Raw genomic sequence first — 14,040 nt, forward strand, 5'->3', positions numbered from 1 at the left:
ACACCTTGAAAATAACTTCCTCCAAACGCCCACCTTTGTCTGGAGGCACTACTGAAGGCATTGTAGGTAGGGATTCATAGTATGTCTTAACATATCCCCTAAGTAATGGCGCTTATTTCACGATGAATGACATTCTTAAGTTTTTCCATTGTCTGCAAGCGGTTGGCAAAGACTGTTTCCCCTCACACAACACTTGTTCCAGGTTCTCACACGTTCGATCACTTTTTTTCGCGGAACGGCGACTGTCAGTTCAAAACACTATCAGTCGTTTTCCACTGTCTCACCCAGCGGAGAATATTGTGCCTCTCAGTACAGACAAATGGCGATCATTACCATTCCTTTGCAATACCTGCTGAACCTCCGTCACAGGACCAGTTCGGATTAAGACTTTAGACCACCGCATTTCGCTTCTGTACAGATCACCTTGACCTACTTGTAGCCCGGTTCCCTACTATTCGACGATGTACCAATGGGCAGAATTCAGCACATATCTGGTCAAGATGACCAACTGCTTGTGGTAGATACAAAACGCACCACACTCTTCTGTCTTTCCCAATCTTACTGCTTACTACAAATTGGTAAAGTTTTCCACCAGATGCATTTTTATTGGTGAGGAAACGTCATTATTGATTCAATAAACATTTTACGTACACAACATTTACACCTACACCTACAGACGTACTTCCGAAACTGTTGTGAAGTGCGTGGCTGAGAGTACTTCCCAGTGCACCAAAAGTTATACTCTCTTCTCGTTCCATTCATATATGGAGCGCAAAAAGAATGGCTTATTTTTATAAATGGCTCTGTGCACTCTGTAAGCAGTCTAATCTTGCCTCCGCGATCTTTACGATAGCGGTGCGTAGGATGCCGTGTTATATTCCTAGCTTCCTCAATACTGGCTCGTGTAACTCTAAAAGTGGACTTTCACGGGATGGTTAGCACCTACCTTCAGACTTATACAAGGTTTAATTTTTCAGCTTTTGTGTGGCACTCTTACGTAGGATCATTCGTGATTACTTTGTTTCTATACGTTCAATATATCATGTTAGTCTTATTTGGTAAGGACAATTGGGCAATATTCTACATTGCCAGAAAAAAATACAACGCTTTCAAAGACAAGATCATTTTATTGACAAATGAGATGACAAGTAGTTCAACAAAAAATGGCTCTGAGCACCATGAGACTTAACTTCTCAGGTCATCAGTCCCCTAGAACTTAGAACAACTTAAACCTAACTAACCTAAGGACATCACACACATCCATGCCCGAGGCAGGATTCGAACCTGCTACCGTAGCGGTCGCGCGGTTCCAGACTGTAGCGCCTAGAACCGCTTGGCCACTTCGGCCGGCATAGTTTCTCAATGTAGGAGTATGTGATAATAAATTCAGACGAAATAGAACATACCTGTCATATTAAAGTGTTCTCAAACAGCCGCACCTGTGCGCTGTTTTACACCTCCGCCCTCCCTCCCCCCCTCCCACCCCCCCCCCCCCACCCCCCAGCGGCAACGCGGGCGTGTATTCTCGCATGCAAATAATCGTAAAGCTGCCGAATGACATCCTGTAATACAGTGTCCCAGGCATCTTGCGCCTTTTGTTGCAACGTGCAACGGTTCTCGCAGGCCCTGCAGGATAAGTTCCCATTTCATCGTGTACCATACGTGTTCAGTTGGCGAGTGATGTGATCTTGCTGTCCACAGCATCACAGAAACCGTTCGTAGACGTGCGTTGTCCTGATAAAAAATCATATCCACTTCCTGTCGAAGAAATGGCAGTAGAAGGGGGATAAAAATGTGTGAAATGTAGCGGGCACTGGTTGCCTTGCTCACTGATTGTCGTACCGTGCAGAACACCAAATGCACCATGAGTCGTAATTCATGACCCATCATACGATGAAACCTTGAATGGGATCTGTGGGAAAATGCGCTCTGCAGTAGACAGCTCACCAGGTCTACGCCATGTACATATACATATATGTGTATCACTCACAGCAGACGGCACTACTCTCATCACTAAAGACAGTAAAGTGCCATCTCACTCTGCAATCAACTCTTTACGATATCAGGGTAGCCACGCTTGGCGGGGGTGTGGTATCAGTTCAAAAATGGCTCTGAGCACTATGGGACTTAACATCTGAGGTCATCAGTCCCCTAGAACTTAGAACTACTTAAACATAACTAACCTAAGGAGATCACACAACACCCAGCCATTACGAGGCAGAGAAAATCCCCGACCCCGCCGGGAATCGAACCCGGGAACTCGGGTGTGGGAAGCGAGAACGCCACCGCACGACCACGAGGTGCGGGCGTGGCATCAGTAGTAGCCCGGCTGCAAGCAGACGGGGCTTAATCCTGCTGCAAGCAGACGGTTCCCAGTTGCCTCTAATAACACAGCAGGTGCAACATGTGCCCGGACTCCGTCCCTGGGTGATGTTCGGTTGGCTACCGGTGCACGTACAATGCGCCGATCCTGACGTGCGTTTATACTACGCGGACGTCCAGAACCAGGTCTGCAGGTGTGAGAATGTTCCACAGACCACTGCCGAAAGCTGCGACACCACCGATACATTGTGTCCAACATGACCGTCGATACGTCGGTACAGTTTACCATAGGGAGGGGGTGGGGAGTACGTACTAGTCGGTGGCACATTGGTGTACCCTAGAATGAGCGTTGCAAACACTGTTTACCTCAAAATAGCACAGTTACTGCCTGCAGAGTCAAAACAGATGGCACACAGACAGGCCTCGCGAGCGCCACCTGATCGCCGATGTCCGTGACAAATGGATCACTACAACCCCTCAGTATGCGTATATTGAACACAGTCCTTGAGGATGTTGCATTTTTTTTCGCCAGTGTAGAATGTTTCACACAAATGTTTTGAAAGTAATCTTCTTTGTAGACTTGGTTAAATTGTCTCAGTATCCGACCAATGACCGAATTTAGGCATCTCCTTTACCTATGTGATCATTACATTTCTGTCTCTACAGGTATTCTATGAGTATATGTTTTTATATTTTGATTTCGACAGACAGTGAAATTAAGATCCAGCATTTTACAACTGCAACCCCGCTGACAACGAGAGGTACAACCAGTTGTCTTCAAAACACATAGAAAGGAGCAATAACCGCCGTACATGACGTCTACAGCACGCAACATTCGTAAGCATAATTATCTACATGAATCAAAATGCAAAGAAGTACTATGTGCACGAAATGATTGCAAAATTATCACTGTCGTTGCTGTACCAATAAATCGAATTACGTCTTGTGAAAAACTTCTTAATTTGCAGTAAGCCTGAGAGAAGAAACAAGTAATGCTTGTTACATAACAGCACGAGCGGAAGATGACTTTCCGAACAAACATATTAGGTTTACCACCAATTTGTATACAAAAAATAGTTGTGATTCTAGACTAATGAAGGCATAGCTACAGCTGAAAGTTTCAGGGAAATCTTACATCTTCATCATGAACAGAGTAACTTCTGGTGTTGCAGCGCATACCTCGTAACGTTTACAAAAATCATGTTATTATTGGATGCAGGGAGGTATACATTCCAGGAAACAGCAAAAGAAGCCGACTGAGGTGACGCAATGATGTTTTTCCCCATACTTAGCCATCTGAGCCTTCGCTCAAACAATAATCACCTTGTCACGAAGACGTGAAATCCCAAGAGCCATTCCTTTGGAAATGTGATGGAAACTACCCTCGACAAATTTCATTTAAATTCTGCAAGAAAGCTACTAGAATATCGATACATCTTTCGTGCCTCGATGTTGCGAAAGACTACTTCGTCATCGCATCAATCTTACCATAAATCCATCTTATGTCCTGATACCGGTCACAATACATTTGAAACCCTACTGCTGGAAAAACAAATCCTTTTTTTGTCTATACCATATATTTTGATCCCAGTAAGCAAATGAAATTTTCTCGCCTACGGTAGCAGTATCACCTCTCGCACAGTGATCTCAGCCGATTACTGAATATCGAATCTGAGAGTACAGTCGAATCCCGTCAGTCTAACGTTGCATAAACACGTTCAGTTAAGGAAGTATCCTCTACATAGCAAATTTAATGAAAAAAGAATTAAATTTATGCTTTTGCTGTCAATAATGAAAAATGGACTGGACTGGAGTGGACGGAATTTCCCAACACTCCGTTATAAATGGAGTAATTATAAACAGTTCATGACAAAGTTCGAGAATTAATGAACATGATCTGCTGATGAGCAGCAGCAGCTGTGCGACCACATGTTATTGAAGAGACTTTACCATCAGTCACCACTCACTGTAAATAGCGAGTGTCACCCTAAACCCGCCAGCAACAGTATGTGTTGGGCAGATGTACAGCTGCCGCTCATTGTTTGTAGTGAGTGGTGCCCGACAAGCAATGAACATGAAAGCTGCCAGGTACATATTAACAAAAATACTTTCCATGCACCACACTACAAGCACAAATATGTAAGTTCTGCATGCCCCACCTTAAGAGAGTCTGAAAAGGCTCGGAAACTAGTTTGTCGAAGTAAACAAATGTTTCATAAGTGACTAGTCGCAGATAGTCGGCTGATGATTTTTTCACAGACATAAAATGTCTTTCAAGTGCTCTGATTAAACATTTTTTGCCTTTTTGCTTATAAAGTGTGTTCAGTGATTCTACTCAAAATCAACAAGTTTCGTTATTGCGAAATACACTAGATAGATAAAAGACCTTGCTTCAATCGCTTTTGTTTGTCCAGAGATAGGTGCTTAAGTTCATTTTTATTCTTAATATACATCTTGTTTATCCTTCCTGCTTATTATCTCCCACGCAATTCCATCTTTTAATGTGGAAATAATCTTTAGCCGCGTTTTATATGTGTATCAAACTCTATATTTTTCAATTTTTTGTCGTGTACGTCCTTTTCATACTAATCTATGTTCCCACATTTTCGTTTTTTTTGTTTTCATTTCTCTCTCTCTCTCTCTCTCTCTCTCTCTCTCTCTCTGTGTGTGTGTGTGTGTGTGTGTGTGTGTGTGTGTGTGTGCGTGTGTGAGCTCGCGTGTATACAAATTTTAACAACCTCTGCTTTTGTGGATATGTAACTCAGGTGTGTTTTAGTCACGTCTCGCTGAACAATTGATGTAGATAAATGTCACAGAGTTTCTTAAGAGGAAGTTTGCAAATCTAGCCACATAGCCGGGGCTCCTTCTTGTTTAATCAGCATCACGTGTACATGACACCGAAAGATACTCACACAAATGATTTAGGCAAAGCACATGAATTTTAATACTCACTGACCTGTGAGCCTGCAGATACTGAATATTCGGCTTAGAGGATATAAATACAGCCACCGGGACCGAACAACCCATTCCATTACATCTTCACTTTACACAGACGTTGTGGAAATGCAGTTCAGTAACCTAGATACTCAACATTTATATCATCTTTATTTATTTGCATTACAGTAGAACGTTCAGTTGCCTGTGGATCGGCTTTCGTAAATGATCCACACGTCGTTTTGTCTTCTGCGAGAGAGAACACCGGCAGTCTTGTTGTGACTGACTCGAGGCAGCGCACAAAACTCTTTTCCGAAGTGTGAAAATTACATCATCTGTGCGGAGTTCCTGTTTTCTTTGTATACTAACATTTTTGAAGTTCAGCAGTTGTCTTTCTGCACCTTTTACAGCTGCAACCCGTTTGCTGCTATAAAAGATGATGTATAGGTCAAGGGAAAAAGAAGTAAGAGGGATAGAAGTGTGTGACAGGTCGCAATTAGAGGTTTACAGTGAGTCGTAACAGTTGAACCACAATATTTCAACACATACGGCAATGAGGCATTGTGTAACTTGTGTAATGTTGCAGTTTCCACGTTTTCTCTTAGGTTTCATTGCTCATGGCAGACATGATGTATTTTAATCATGTGTCAAAAGCGTATGTCCGTATGAGTATGTACGAGCAGTTGGCTTCTCCGTGTGGTAGGCGCTACAGCGTACGCCTGAGTTACATGCAGCCCGTCACACCCAGCTGTGTTGCGGGTTGTATGTTGACATTAAGAGGCGAAAGTTTGCACGGCAAGTGAGGAAATAATCCATACTGCTACTGTATGAGAAAACCACCTCAAGGTTCCAGGCGACATAACAACGTTCACCTCTCTCTCTGACAGGCCATTGTGGCCGAACGGTTCTAGGTGCTTCAGTCCGGAACCGCGCTGCTGGTAAGGTCGCAGATTCGAATCCTGTCTCGGGCATGGGTGTGTGTGATATCCTTTGGTTAGGTTTAAGTAGTTCTAAGTCTAGGGGACTTATGACCTCAGATGTTAAGTCCCATAGTGCACAGAGCCATTTTTTGAACCTCTCTCTGTCTCTCCCTCCCTCTCTCTCTCTCTCTCTCTCTCTCTCTCTCTCTCTCTCTCTCTCTCTGTGTGTGTGTGTGTGTGTGTGTGTGTGCGTGTGTGTGTGTGTGTGCCCCTGAATAACTTGCGAAAAATTCTCTGCAAAATACATGTAGATGGCATCCTCAACGGTTATTTACACCATCTGAAACATAATTTTCGCCCATACTGACATTAGTGCAGGATCTGCCCACTAGAACACTGATCCCAAAACTTAACCGAAAGAGCCTTCTCCAAATACGAAGACTGCTTCGAAACAAAAAGAAAATCTTCTACACTAATTCGGATAATCGAACACGGTGTTTGTACGTGCAAATTTATTCAATTTTGTGAATGTGTTATCTGTAATTTGCTGGCGGCGTTGATTGCGATTCTGAAACCAAAATTACTTAGGAGAACGACCAAATCATTCATTGTACCATAAATATGCCACATTTCATTAATATTTATATATTTTTTTATTCTCTCCGATCCTTCGCTAGACACTTAAAATACGAAATACACTCCAGGAAATGGAAAAAAGAACACATTGACACCGGTGTGTCAGACCCACCATACTTGCTCCGGACACTGCGAGAGGGCTGTACAAGCAATGATCACACGCACGGCACAGCGGACACACCAGGAACCGCGGTGTTGGCCGTCGAATGGCGCTAGCTGCGCAGCATTTGTGCACCGCCGCCGTCAGTGTCAGCCAGTTTGCCGTGGCATACGGAGCTCCATAGCAGTCTTTAACACTGGTAGCATGCCGCGACAGCGTGGACGTGAACCGAGTGTGCAGTTGACGGACTTTGAGCGAGGGCGTATAGTGGGCATGCGGGAGGCCGGGTGGACGTACCGCCGAATTGCTCAACACGTGGGGCGTGAGGTCTCCACAGTACATCGATGTTGTCGCCAGTGGTCTGCGGAAGGTGCACGTGCCCGTCGACCTGGGACCGGACCGCAGCTACGCACGGATGCACGCAGTGCCGTAGGGGACCGCACCGCCACTTCCCAGCAAATTAGGGACACTGTTGCTCCTGGGGTATCGGCGAGGACCATTCGCAACCGTCTCCATGAAGCTGGGCTACGGTCACGCACACCGTTAGGCCGTCTTCCGCTCACGCCCCAACATCGTGCAGCCCGCCTCCAGTGGTGTCGCGACAGGCGTGAATGGAGGGACGAATGGAGACGTGTCGTCTTCAGCGATGAGAGTCGCTACTGCCTTGGTGCCAATGATGGTCGTATGCGTGTTTGGCGCCGTGCAGGTGAGCGCCACAATCAAGACTGCATACGACCGAGGCACACAGGGCCAACACCCGGCATCATGGTGTGGAGAGCGATCTCCTACACTGGCCGTACACCTCTGGTGATCGTCGAGGGGACACTGAATAGTGCACGGTACATCCAAACCGTCATCGAACCCATCGTTCTACCATTCCTAGACCGGCAAGGGAACTTGGTGTTCCAACAGTACAATGCACGTCCGCATGTATCCCGTGCCACCCAACGTGCTCTAGAAGGTGTAAGTCAACTACCCTGGCCAGCAAGATCTCCGGATCTGTCCCCCATTGAGCATGTTTGGGACTGGATGAAGCGTCGTCTCACGCGGTCTGCACGTCCAGCACGAACGCTGGTCCAACTGAGGCGCCAGGTGGAAATGGCATGGCAAGCCGTTCCACAGGACTACATCCAGCATCTCTACGATCGTCTCCATGGGAGAATAGCAGCCTGCATTGCTGCGAAAGGTGGATATACATTGTACTAGTGCCGACATTGTGCATGCTCTGTTGCCTGTGTCTATGTGCCTGTGGTTCTGTCAGTGTGATCATGTGATGTATCTGACCACAGGAATGTGTCAATAAAGTTTCCCCTTCCTGGGACAATGAATCCACGGTGTTCTTATTTCAATTTCCAGGAGTGTATTAGCCACCCGCCCCAACTTTGCTTGGGTAGAACTAAGAATCAATGACGGCACGCCTTGTCTGGCATAGCGGTAATAAATTATACAGACAAACGTACTTCTCGAATCAGCCTGCCTACTAGAGAAAACAGAATCAATGTCGCTACAGTAGTTCCTCAGATTAGCTTTCACATACATAGAAACGCTGCAGGGAATCTTAATTTATAATACTGTATAGGCAGATTCGCAAACCCCGATTTTCTCTGCCGAGATTTTTCACATTAAAAGATCACTAAAGAATGTCCGTGACTTTAGTTACGTTATATACTCACATATTCTCATAGAAAAAGTGGTGGAATGGAACTCTGCGACGAACTTCATTCGGTATTTATATGCTGGCCAGGGTAGGACGTCGAGCCCCATCTTACACCAGAAAAGACATCTCACATAGTACACCAGACACAAATATATTTTTAGTTAATTAAGGCCTTAAGGCAGTATATATCGAAGAACATGTGGCACGGTTGTTCAGTGGGTAAATGGCGTGCTGTGAATCCAAATGTTCTGGACTCGATCCCCAATTGTGCAAGGATCAATTGTGCACTTTTCGCTTTTTTCGTCTCTGACAGCGATTTGTTAATGTGCTGAGTTGCATCGTTGTTAGCAATTCACGTTAAACTGTAGTTTAACTGATTAAGTCAGTTCAAAGGTCTGAGGAAGGCAACCACCTCCAACTGGATAATTCCTAGAAAAGCACTGTGGTGTTTAAACCAAGCTTCTGGCTGAGGACAGCTGTAAACTTAAAAAATAAAAAAAACGGAGGCGAGTAACAATGTGTCACAGGACGCGGCTAGTGGTGTACGATGAATCAGTGAGGCCCAAACGTTGAACTACAGTTATTTCAAGAGGTATGACATGATTCGTGTAACTTCTGAAAAGTTATAGGGTGAAATATTTCATAGTCATCTCCTCTCAACGCTAAAGACCATCGTAGTTTTTCATTCTAGGCTAAACGGCTAAAATCTTCTCCTTGTCCTAGTTGCGTCAGTTTGGAAATGGTAGCCAGGTTTCTGTAGTCACCAAAAGCTCGTGTTCCACATTTTGTTTAACGCGCCTCAACCATCGAGGTTCCTTTATACATAAAAAAGAGAGATGTTGGTGTTTTTCCTTTTGCAACTTACAAAATATGTGAAAGGGATATTTCTTTTGATTCGTAAACGTAAGAAACGTTACTGTTACTGCGGAGTTTGGACATAGTTTACTACGTTAACTTCCAGAAAATTACAGCAATGAGTTATAGTTTTTTTAAAAGGAACAATATTTATTTCTATCGTGTAGCAGACAAATCGTCTACAAATCAATTTAAATTAATGTTTTGTCAACTTTACCTAGAGAGATAGAAACATTCAAAGTTTTTGATGTGGGTGCAACATACTGTACATTACTGACTGTGTTCAGATGGTTGTCCTGGTGGCAGAATATCCATTCAAGAGAGATACTCAAAAGAGTGTCCATTTTCCTTAGTGCCATCTAAATGACCTACTGACGAGATACAAAGTTGCTGGTGTCGCGGAGCGGCGAGCTTCCTCGGAAGACTGTTTAAAGTCATTTGGGGTTTTTGGTTCGCCGGCCGGAGTGGCCGAGCGGTTCTAGGCGCTTCAGTCTGGAACCGGGCGACCGCTACACTCGCAGGTTCGAATCCTACCTCGGGCATGGATGTGTGTGATGTCCTTAGGTTACTTAGGTTGAAGTAGTTCTAAGTTCTAGGGCACTGTTGACCTCAGATGTTAAGTCCATAGTGCTCAGAGCCATTTGAACCATATGAATTTGTTTTCGGTTTGGTAACATAAACACGATTCTTTAGATATCCCCACAAAAGGAAATCTGCTGGTGTTGCAACCCTGCTGGCCATTCCTGAGGACCACCGTGTCTTAACCATATTCCAGGAAATCCGTTGTTCAGTTCTTACACATCATGCGCAGAATGGGCTGGGTGACCACCGTGATTTCGGTAGAAATTTTCAAGGAGAACACCTAAATTGCTGACAATAAAAGCCCGATGCATCTCACCTGTCAGTACCTGCGAAGTAGTGTGGAACGATGATTTTTATACCTAAGTGTTTCATATCACACGTTAATGAACCAGCTACTTTAACATTCGACATGAACTGGCCAACTAGGACTTTCTGTGGCCGAGTAATGTGCATTATGCCTATTCACTGCACCATAATTTGTGAGCACGTATTTATCAGAGAACATAACACGTTATAAGGCGCCCAGAGTGAAATTACTCACTGCCCAGCCAGAAAAAGTTCACATGTCAGTGACAGGTGCTACGGATGAAACTTGTGACACTGTACCATTCGCCACGCAGATGTAAGGCCGATACCAGAAATTTATCTTAAGCTGAAATATGGATCGTGGTTTATTCAGGCTAAAACAAAACTTCCGTAGCCTCACGTCTTGCTAGTCTTCATCTATAACTGTCGTGTGTTCTCAAAATACTTGTCTCTCGAAGCCGTTTTAGTGGCTGAAGGAGCTCTTCGACCGGGATATCTCACAGCGTAGGCCGTGGCTGCTACATTGCATTGGCGTCAGCAATATGTCTACGTATTCCTTGCCATGTTTATTTCATATCAGCTTCCGTCCCAGACCAAACTTTGTTTGCCTGCGCATTTCTATCTGCCTTGTAAGGACACGTTCTACAGTCTTAACACTCAAACGAAGTATGACTTCGAACAGCGCATCGAGGTAGTTTGTCCCTCCGTGATCCAGCAACTTTATAACTCGTCCACAAATCGTTTAGAAGGCGCCTTTGGCTGCGCATTCACGAAAACGAGCTCTCATCTGAATACACAACTTAACTGAAAGTTCGACACCTGAACATACAGTTGAACACAGTCAGTTATGTGCAGCATACCCCTAAAACTCTTTAAGTAAAATTGATAGAAATTTGATTTAAATTTATTTGTAAACAGTTGATTTAAAAACATCAGCTACATGACAGAAAAATAACTTTGTGTATGAAAGATGCTGTAATTATCGAAAATAACTAAGTAAATCATGTTTACAACTCTGCAGGAAGTATGTTTATCTACCTACAAAAATTTACGTTAGCTTATTATTTTGTAGGTTATAGAGAAAACTCATTGTTTGAAAAGCAGTTAGAGAGAGGAAAGGAAAAGAAGAACATAAAAGAGAAAAGAAACAAAGAATGAAAGATGTTCGTTATTACCATAAAAGTATGTGGAGGAGGTGAGAAATACTATGACATGTTGAGTAACCTTAAGTAATCGTCTGGCTACGGTAATCTACCTCCAGTTTCTTTTTGAAACGATCTTTAGAAGTCTCATGGATTCCAAAGCAAGCCGACGGTTTACTGTAGTATTTCCCGTTTCACAACCTGTGTGACAAGTACGGAAGATGCAATCTCCCTTGTCATTCCAAGCATGTGTGTCAATTTTTACCTCTCTATCTACATTATACCGTGGTTTATTAAGTTTTCAAATTTATACTGGCTTTTTGATCACCCGGTACATCACATCTACCGATTTCCGTCCCTTCGGATAATTTTTTCGTGGTGGGTTTCTTCTTCTTCGGGGGTATGTCACACACATTTGTACAAATATTTCGCCTGCACTTTTAGCGAAAATCACCCTGGAATTTCATTCTCAATCCTGAGGAAACTTGTAATTACACCTGGTTAGGAAGTATACGAAAGAGTTGGACTGTGGTTGAACAAAGTATGAAAATGAAACATACTCTTCTTTTCATTAATTGGATGAGTATTGCATGTCACTTCTTGACATTCAGTGACAGTTCTTCTTCTTCTTCTTCTTCTTCTTCTGTTTTAAAAACAGAAAAAAGCTGGGATCTGGGTTTAAATGAAAAGTCGAATTGTTTTAAAAGCGTCCTTTATTTCAACTTACAAAAAATGCCCCAAAAACAAACGGGCTCGTTGTGTTCGTGAAACATTCTTTGAAAATTCAAAGCACATCACGCGTTACTGCTGCTATAGTGCCACATAGGCTCAATCTAGATATAGTAGGGGTCAGTGAAGTGAAGTGGAAGGAAGACAAGGATTTCTGGTCAGATGAGTATCGGGTAATATCAACAGCAGCAGAAAATTGTATAACAGGTGTAGGATTCGTTATGAATAGGAAGGTAGGGCAGAGGGTGTGTTACTGTGAACAGTTCAGTGACCGGGTTGTTCTAATCAGAAGCGACAGCAGACCAACACCGACAACGATAGTTCAGGTATACATGCCGACGTTGCAAGCTGAAGATGAACAGATAGAGAAAGTGTATGAGGATATGAAAGGGTAATGCAGTATGTAAAGGGGGACGAAAATCTAATAGTCATGGGTGACTGGAATGCAGTTGTAGGGGAAGGAGTAGAAGAAAAGGTTACAGGAGAATATGGGCTTGGGACAAGGAATGAAAGAGGAGAAAGAGTAATTGAGTTCTGTAACAAGTTTCAGCTAGTAATAGCGAATACCCTGTTCAAGAATCACAAGAGGAGGAGGTATACTTGGAAAAGGCCGGGAGATACGGGAAGATTTCAATTAGATTACATCATGGTCAGACAGAGATTTCGAAATCAGATACTGGATTATAAGGCGTACCCAGGAGCAGATATAGACTCAGATCACAATATAGTAGTGATGAAGAGTAGACTGAAGTTCAAGACATTAGTCAGGAAGAATCAATAGGCAAAGAAGTGGGATACGGAAGTTCTAAGGAATGACGAGATACGTTTGAAGTTCTCTAACGCTATAGATAACAGCAATTGCGCATCTCCCGTGAAGTACATTTGTAAAAATTCGGTCCTCAAACATACTGATAAAATTATTGGCTCGCTGCAGAGCTCATTTCCCGAACTGGCTGGCGAATTCAATAACATAAGTGACAACCTGCGCTTTATACTTTTCAGGTGTTTCAAGTCGTCTAAATACAGGAAAGAATTGCCAGCAAGTAGTTTTGACCATTTTTGCATGTTACCCTTTCTCCCTGTGTGTTTTGGGGTGCGCCTGATGCGGCGTCCCGGTGTGATGTGTGTGTTTTTTGCCGACCCGTCGCGCCCCTGCGGTACGGTGGGTCTGCCGGCCGCGGCGCATCTGCCTCTGCCTCTGCCCCTGCCTCTGCCGCTGCCGGCGCGCCAGGTGTGGAGTGCGCGTGCGCGCCAGAGCGGGGCGCGTGCCGAGCCGGCTCAGTCTGCTACACCTGGCTGTGGCAGCGGCAGCGGCAGAGGCAGAAGCTGCGATGCCCGCGGCCGGCGAGGGTGTCGTGTGCGCCGTGTGGACTGACGGCGGGCTCTGTGTGCAGTCGCAGATCCTGGAGCGCGTCAAGCCCGACCGCGTCACCGCCAGCAAGCCCGAGGAGGACCGCAGGCGCCGCACCATCATCGTCGAGAAGAAGAACGGCTCCTTCGGCTTCACGCTGCAGGTAGGCCGCCGTCGCACGTGCATCCGGCTATTAAGTAACAACGGCACGTTCATTACTTAAGTCCAGAGTTTTCTTTAAGGAGGATAGCACGTCAAACGGGACGCCTTGGAGCAGGAGAGACACCACAGCAGTTTTTAACTTCCACTGTCTATACTTTTAAAAATAAATTCCTAAAACTTTGTCACAATAACCAGAAACGATTCAGGATTTACACTTATAGTGCTACAAGTTCAAAAATATAAGAAAATAATTTATTTTTTACATTTGTATTTCACCTTTTTTCACTTACCATTGGCTGCATTTGTTGCTATAGGTACGCTTTTCTTCTTAAGTAAGGGAGATT

The 14,040-nt window shown here is 44.3% G+C and overlaps 1 protein-coding gene across 19 annotated transcripts in view; it reads left to right on the forward strand.

The window, feature by feature from the left end:
- The window catches only part of LOC126354230 (AF4/FMR2 family member lilli-like), a 437,146-nt gene that overhangs the window by 350,221 nt on the left and 72,885 nt on the right, over positions 1-14,040 (forward strand). For all 19 annotated transcript variants that reach the window (XM_050003758.1, XM_050003732.1, XM_050003803.1 and 16 more), the window contains one exon: positions 13,578-13,697. In XM_050003758.1, coding sequence (XP_049859715.1) covers positions 13,578-13,697 — 120 coding nt within the window. The remainder of the gene's footprint in view (positions 1-13,577; positions 13,698-14,040) is intronic.

This window comes from Schistocerca gregaria, chromosome 1, assembly GCF_023897955.1.
Source record: "Schistocerca gregaria isolate iqSchGreg1 chromosome 1, iqSchGreg1.2, whole genome shotgun sequence".
Lineage (NCBI taxonomy): Eukaryota > Metazoa > Arthropoda > Insecta > Orthoptera > Acrididae > Schistocerca > Schistocerca gregaria.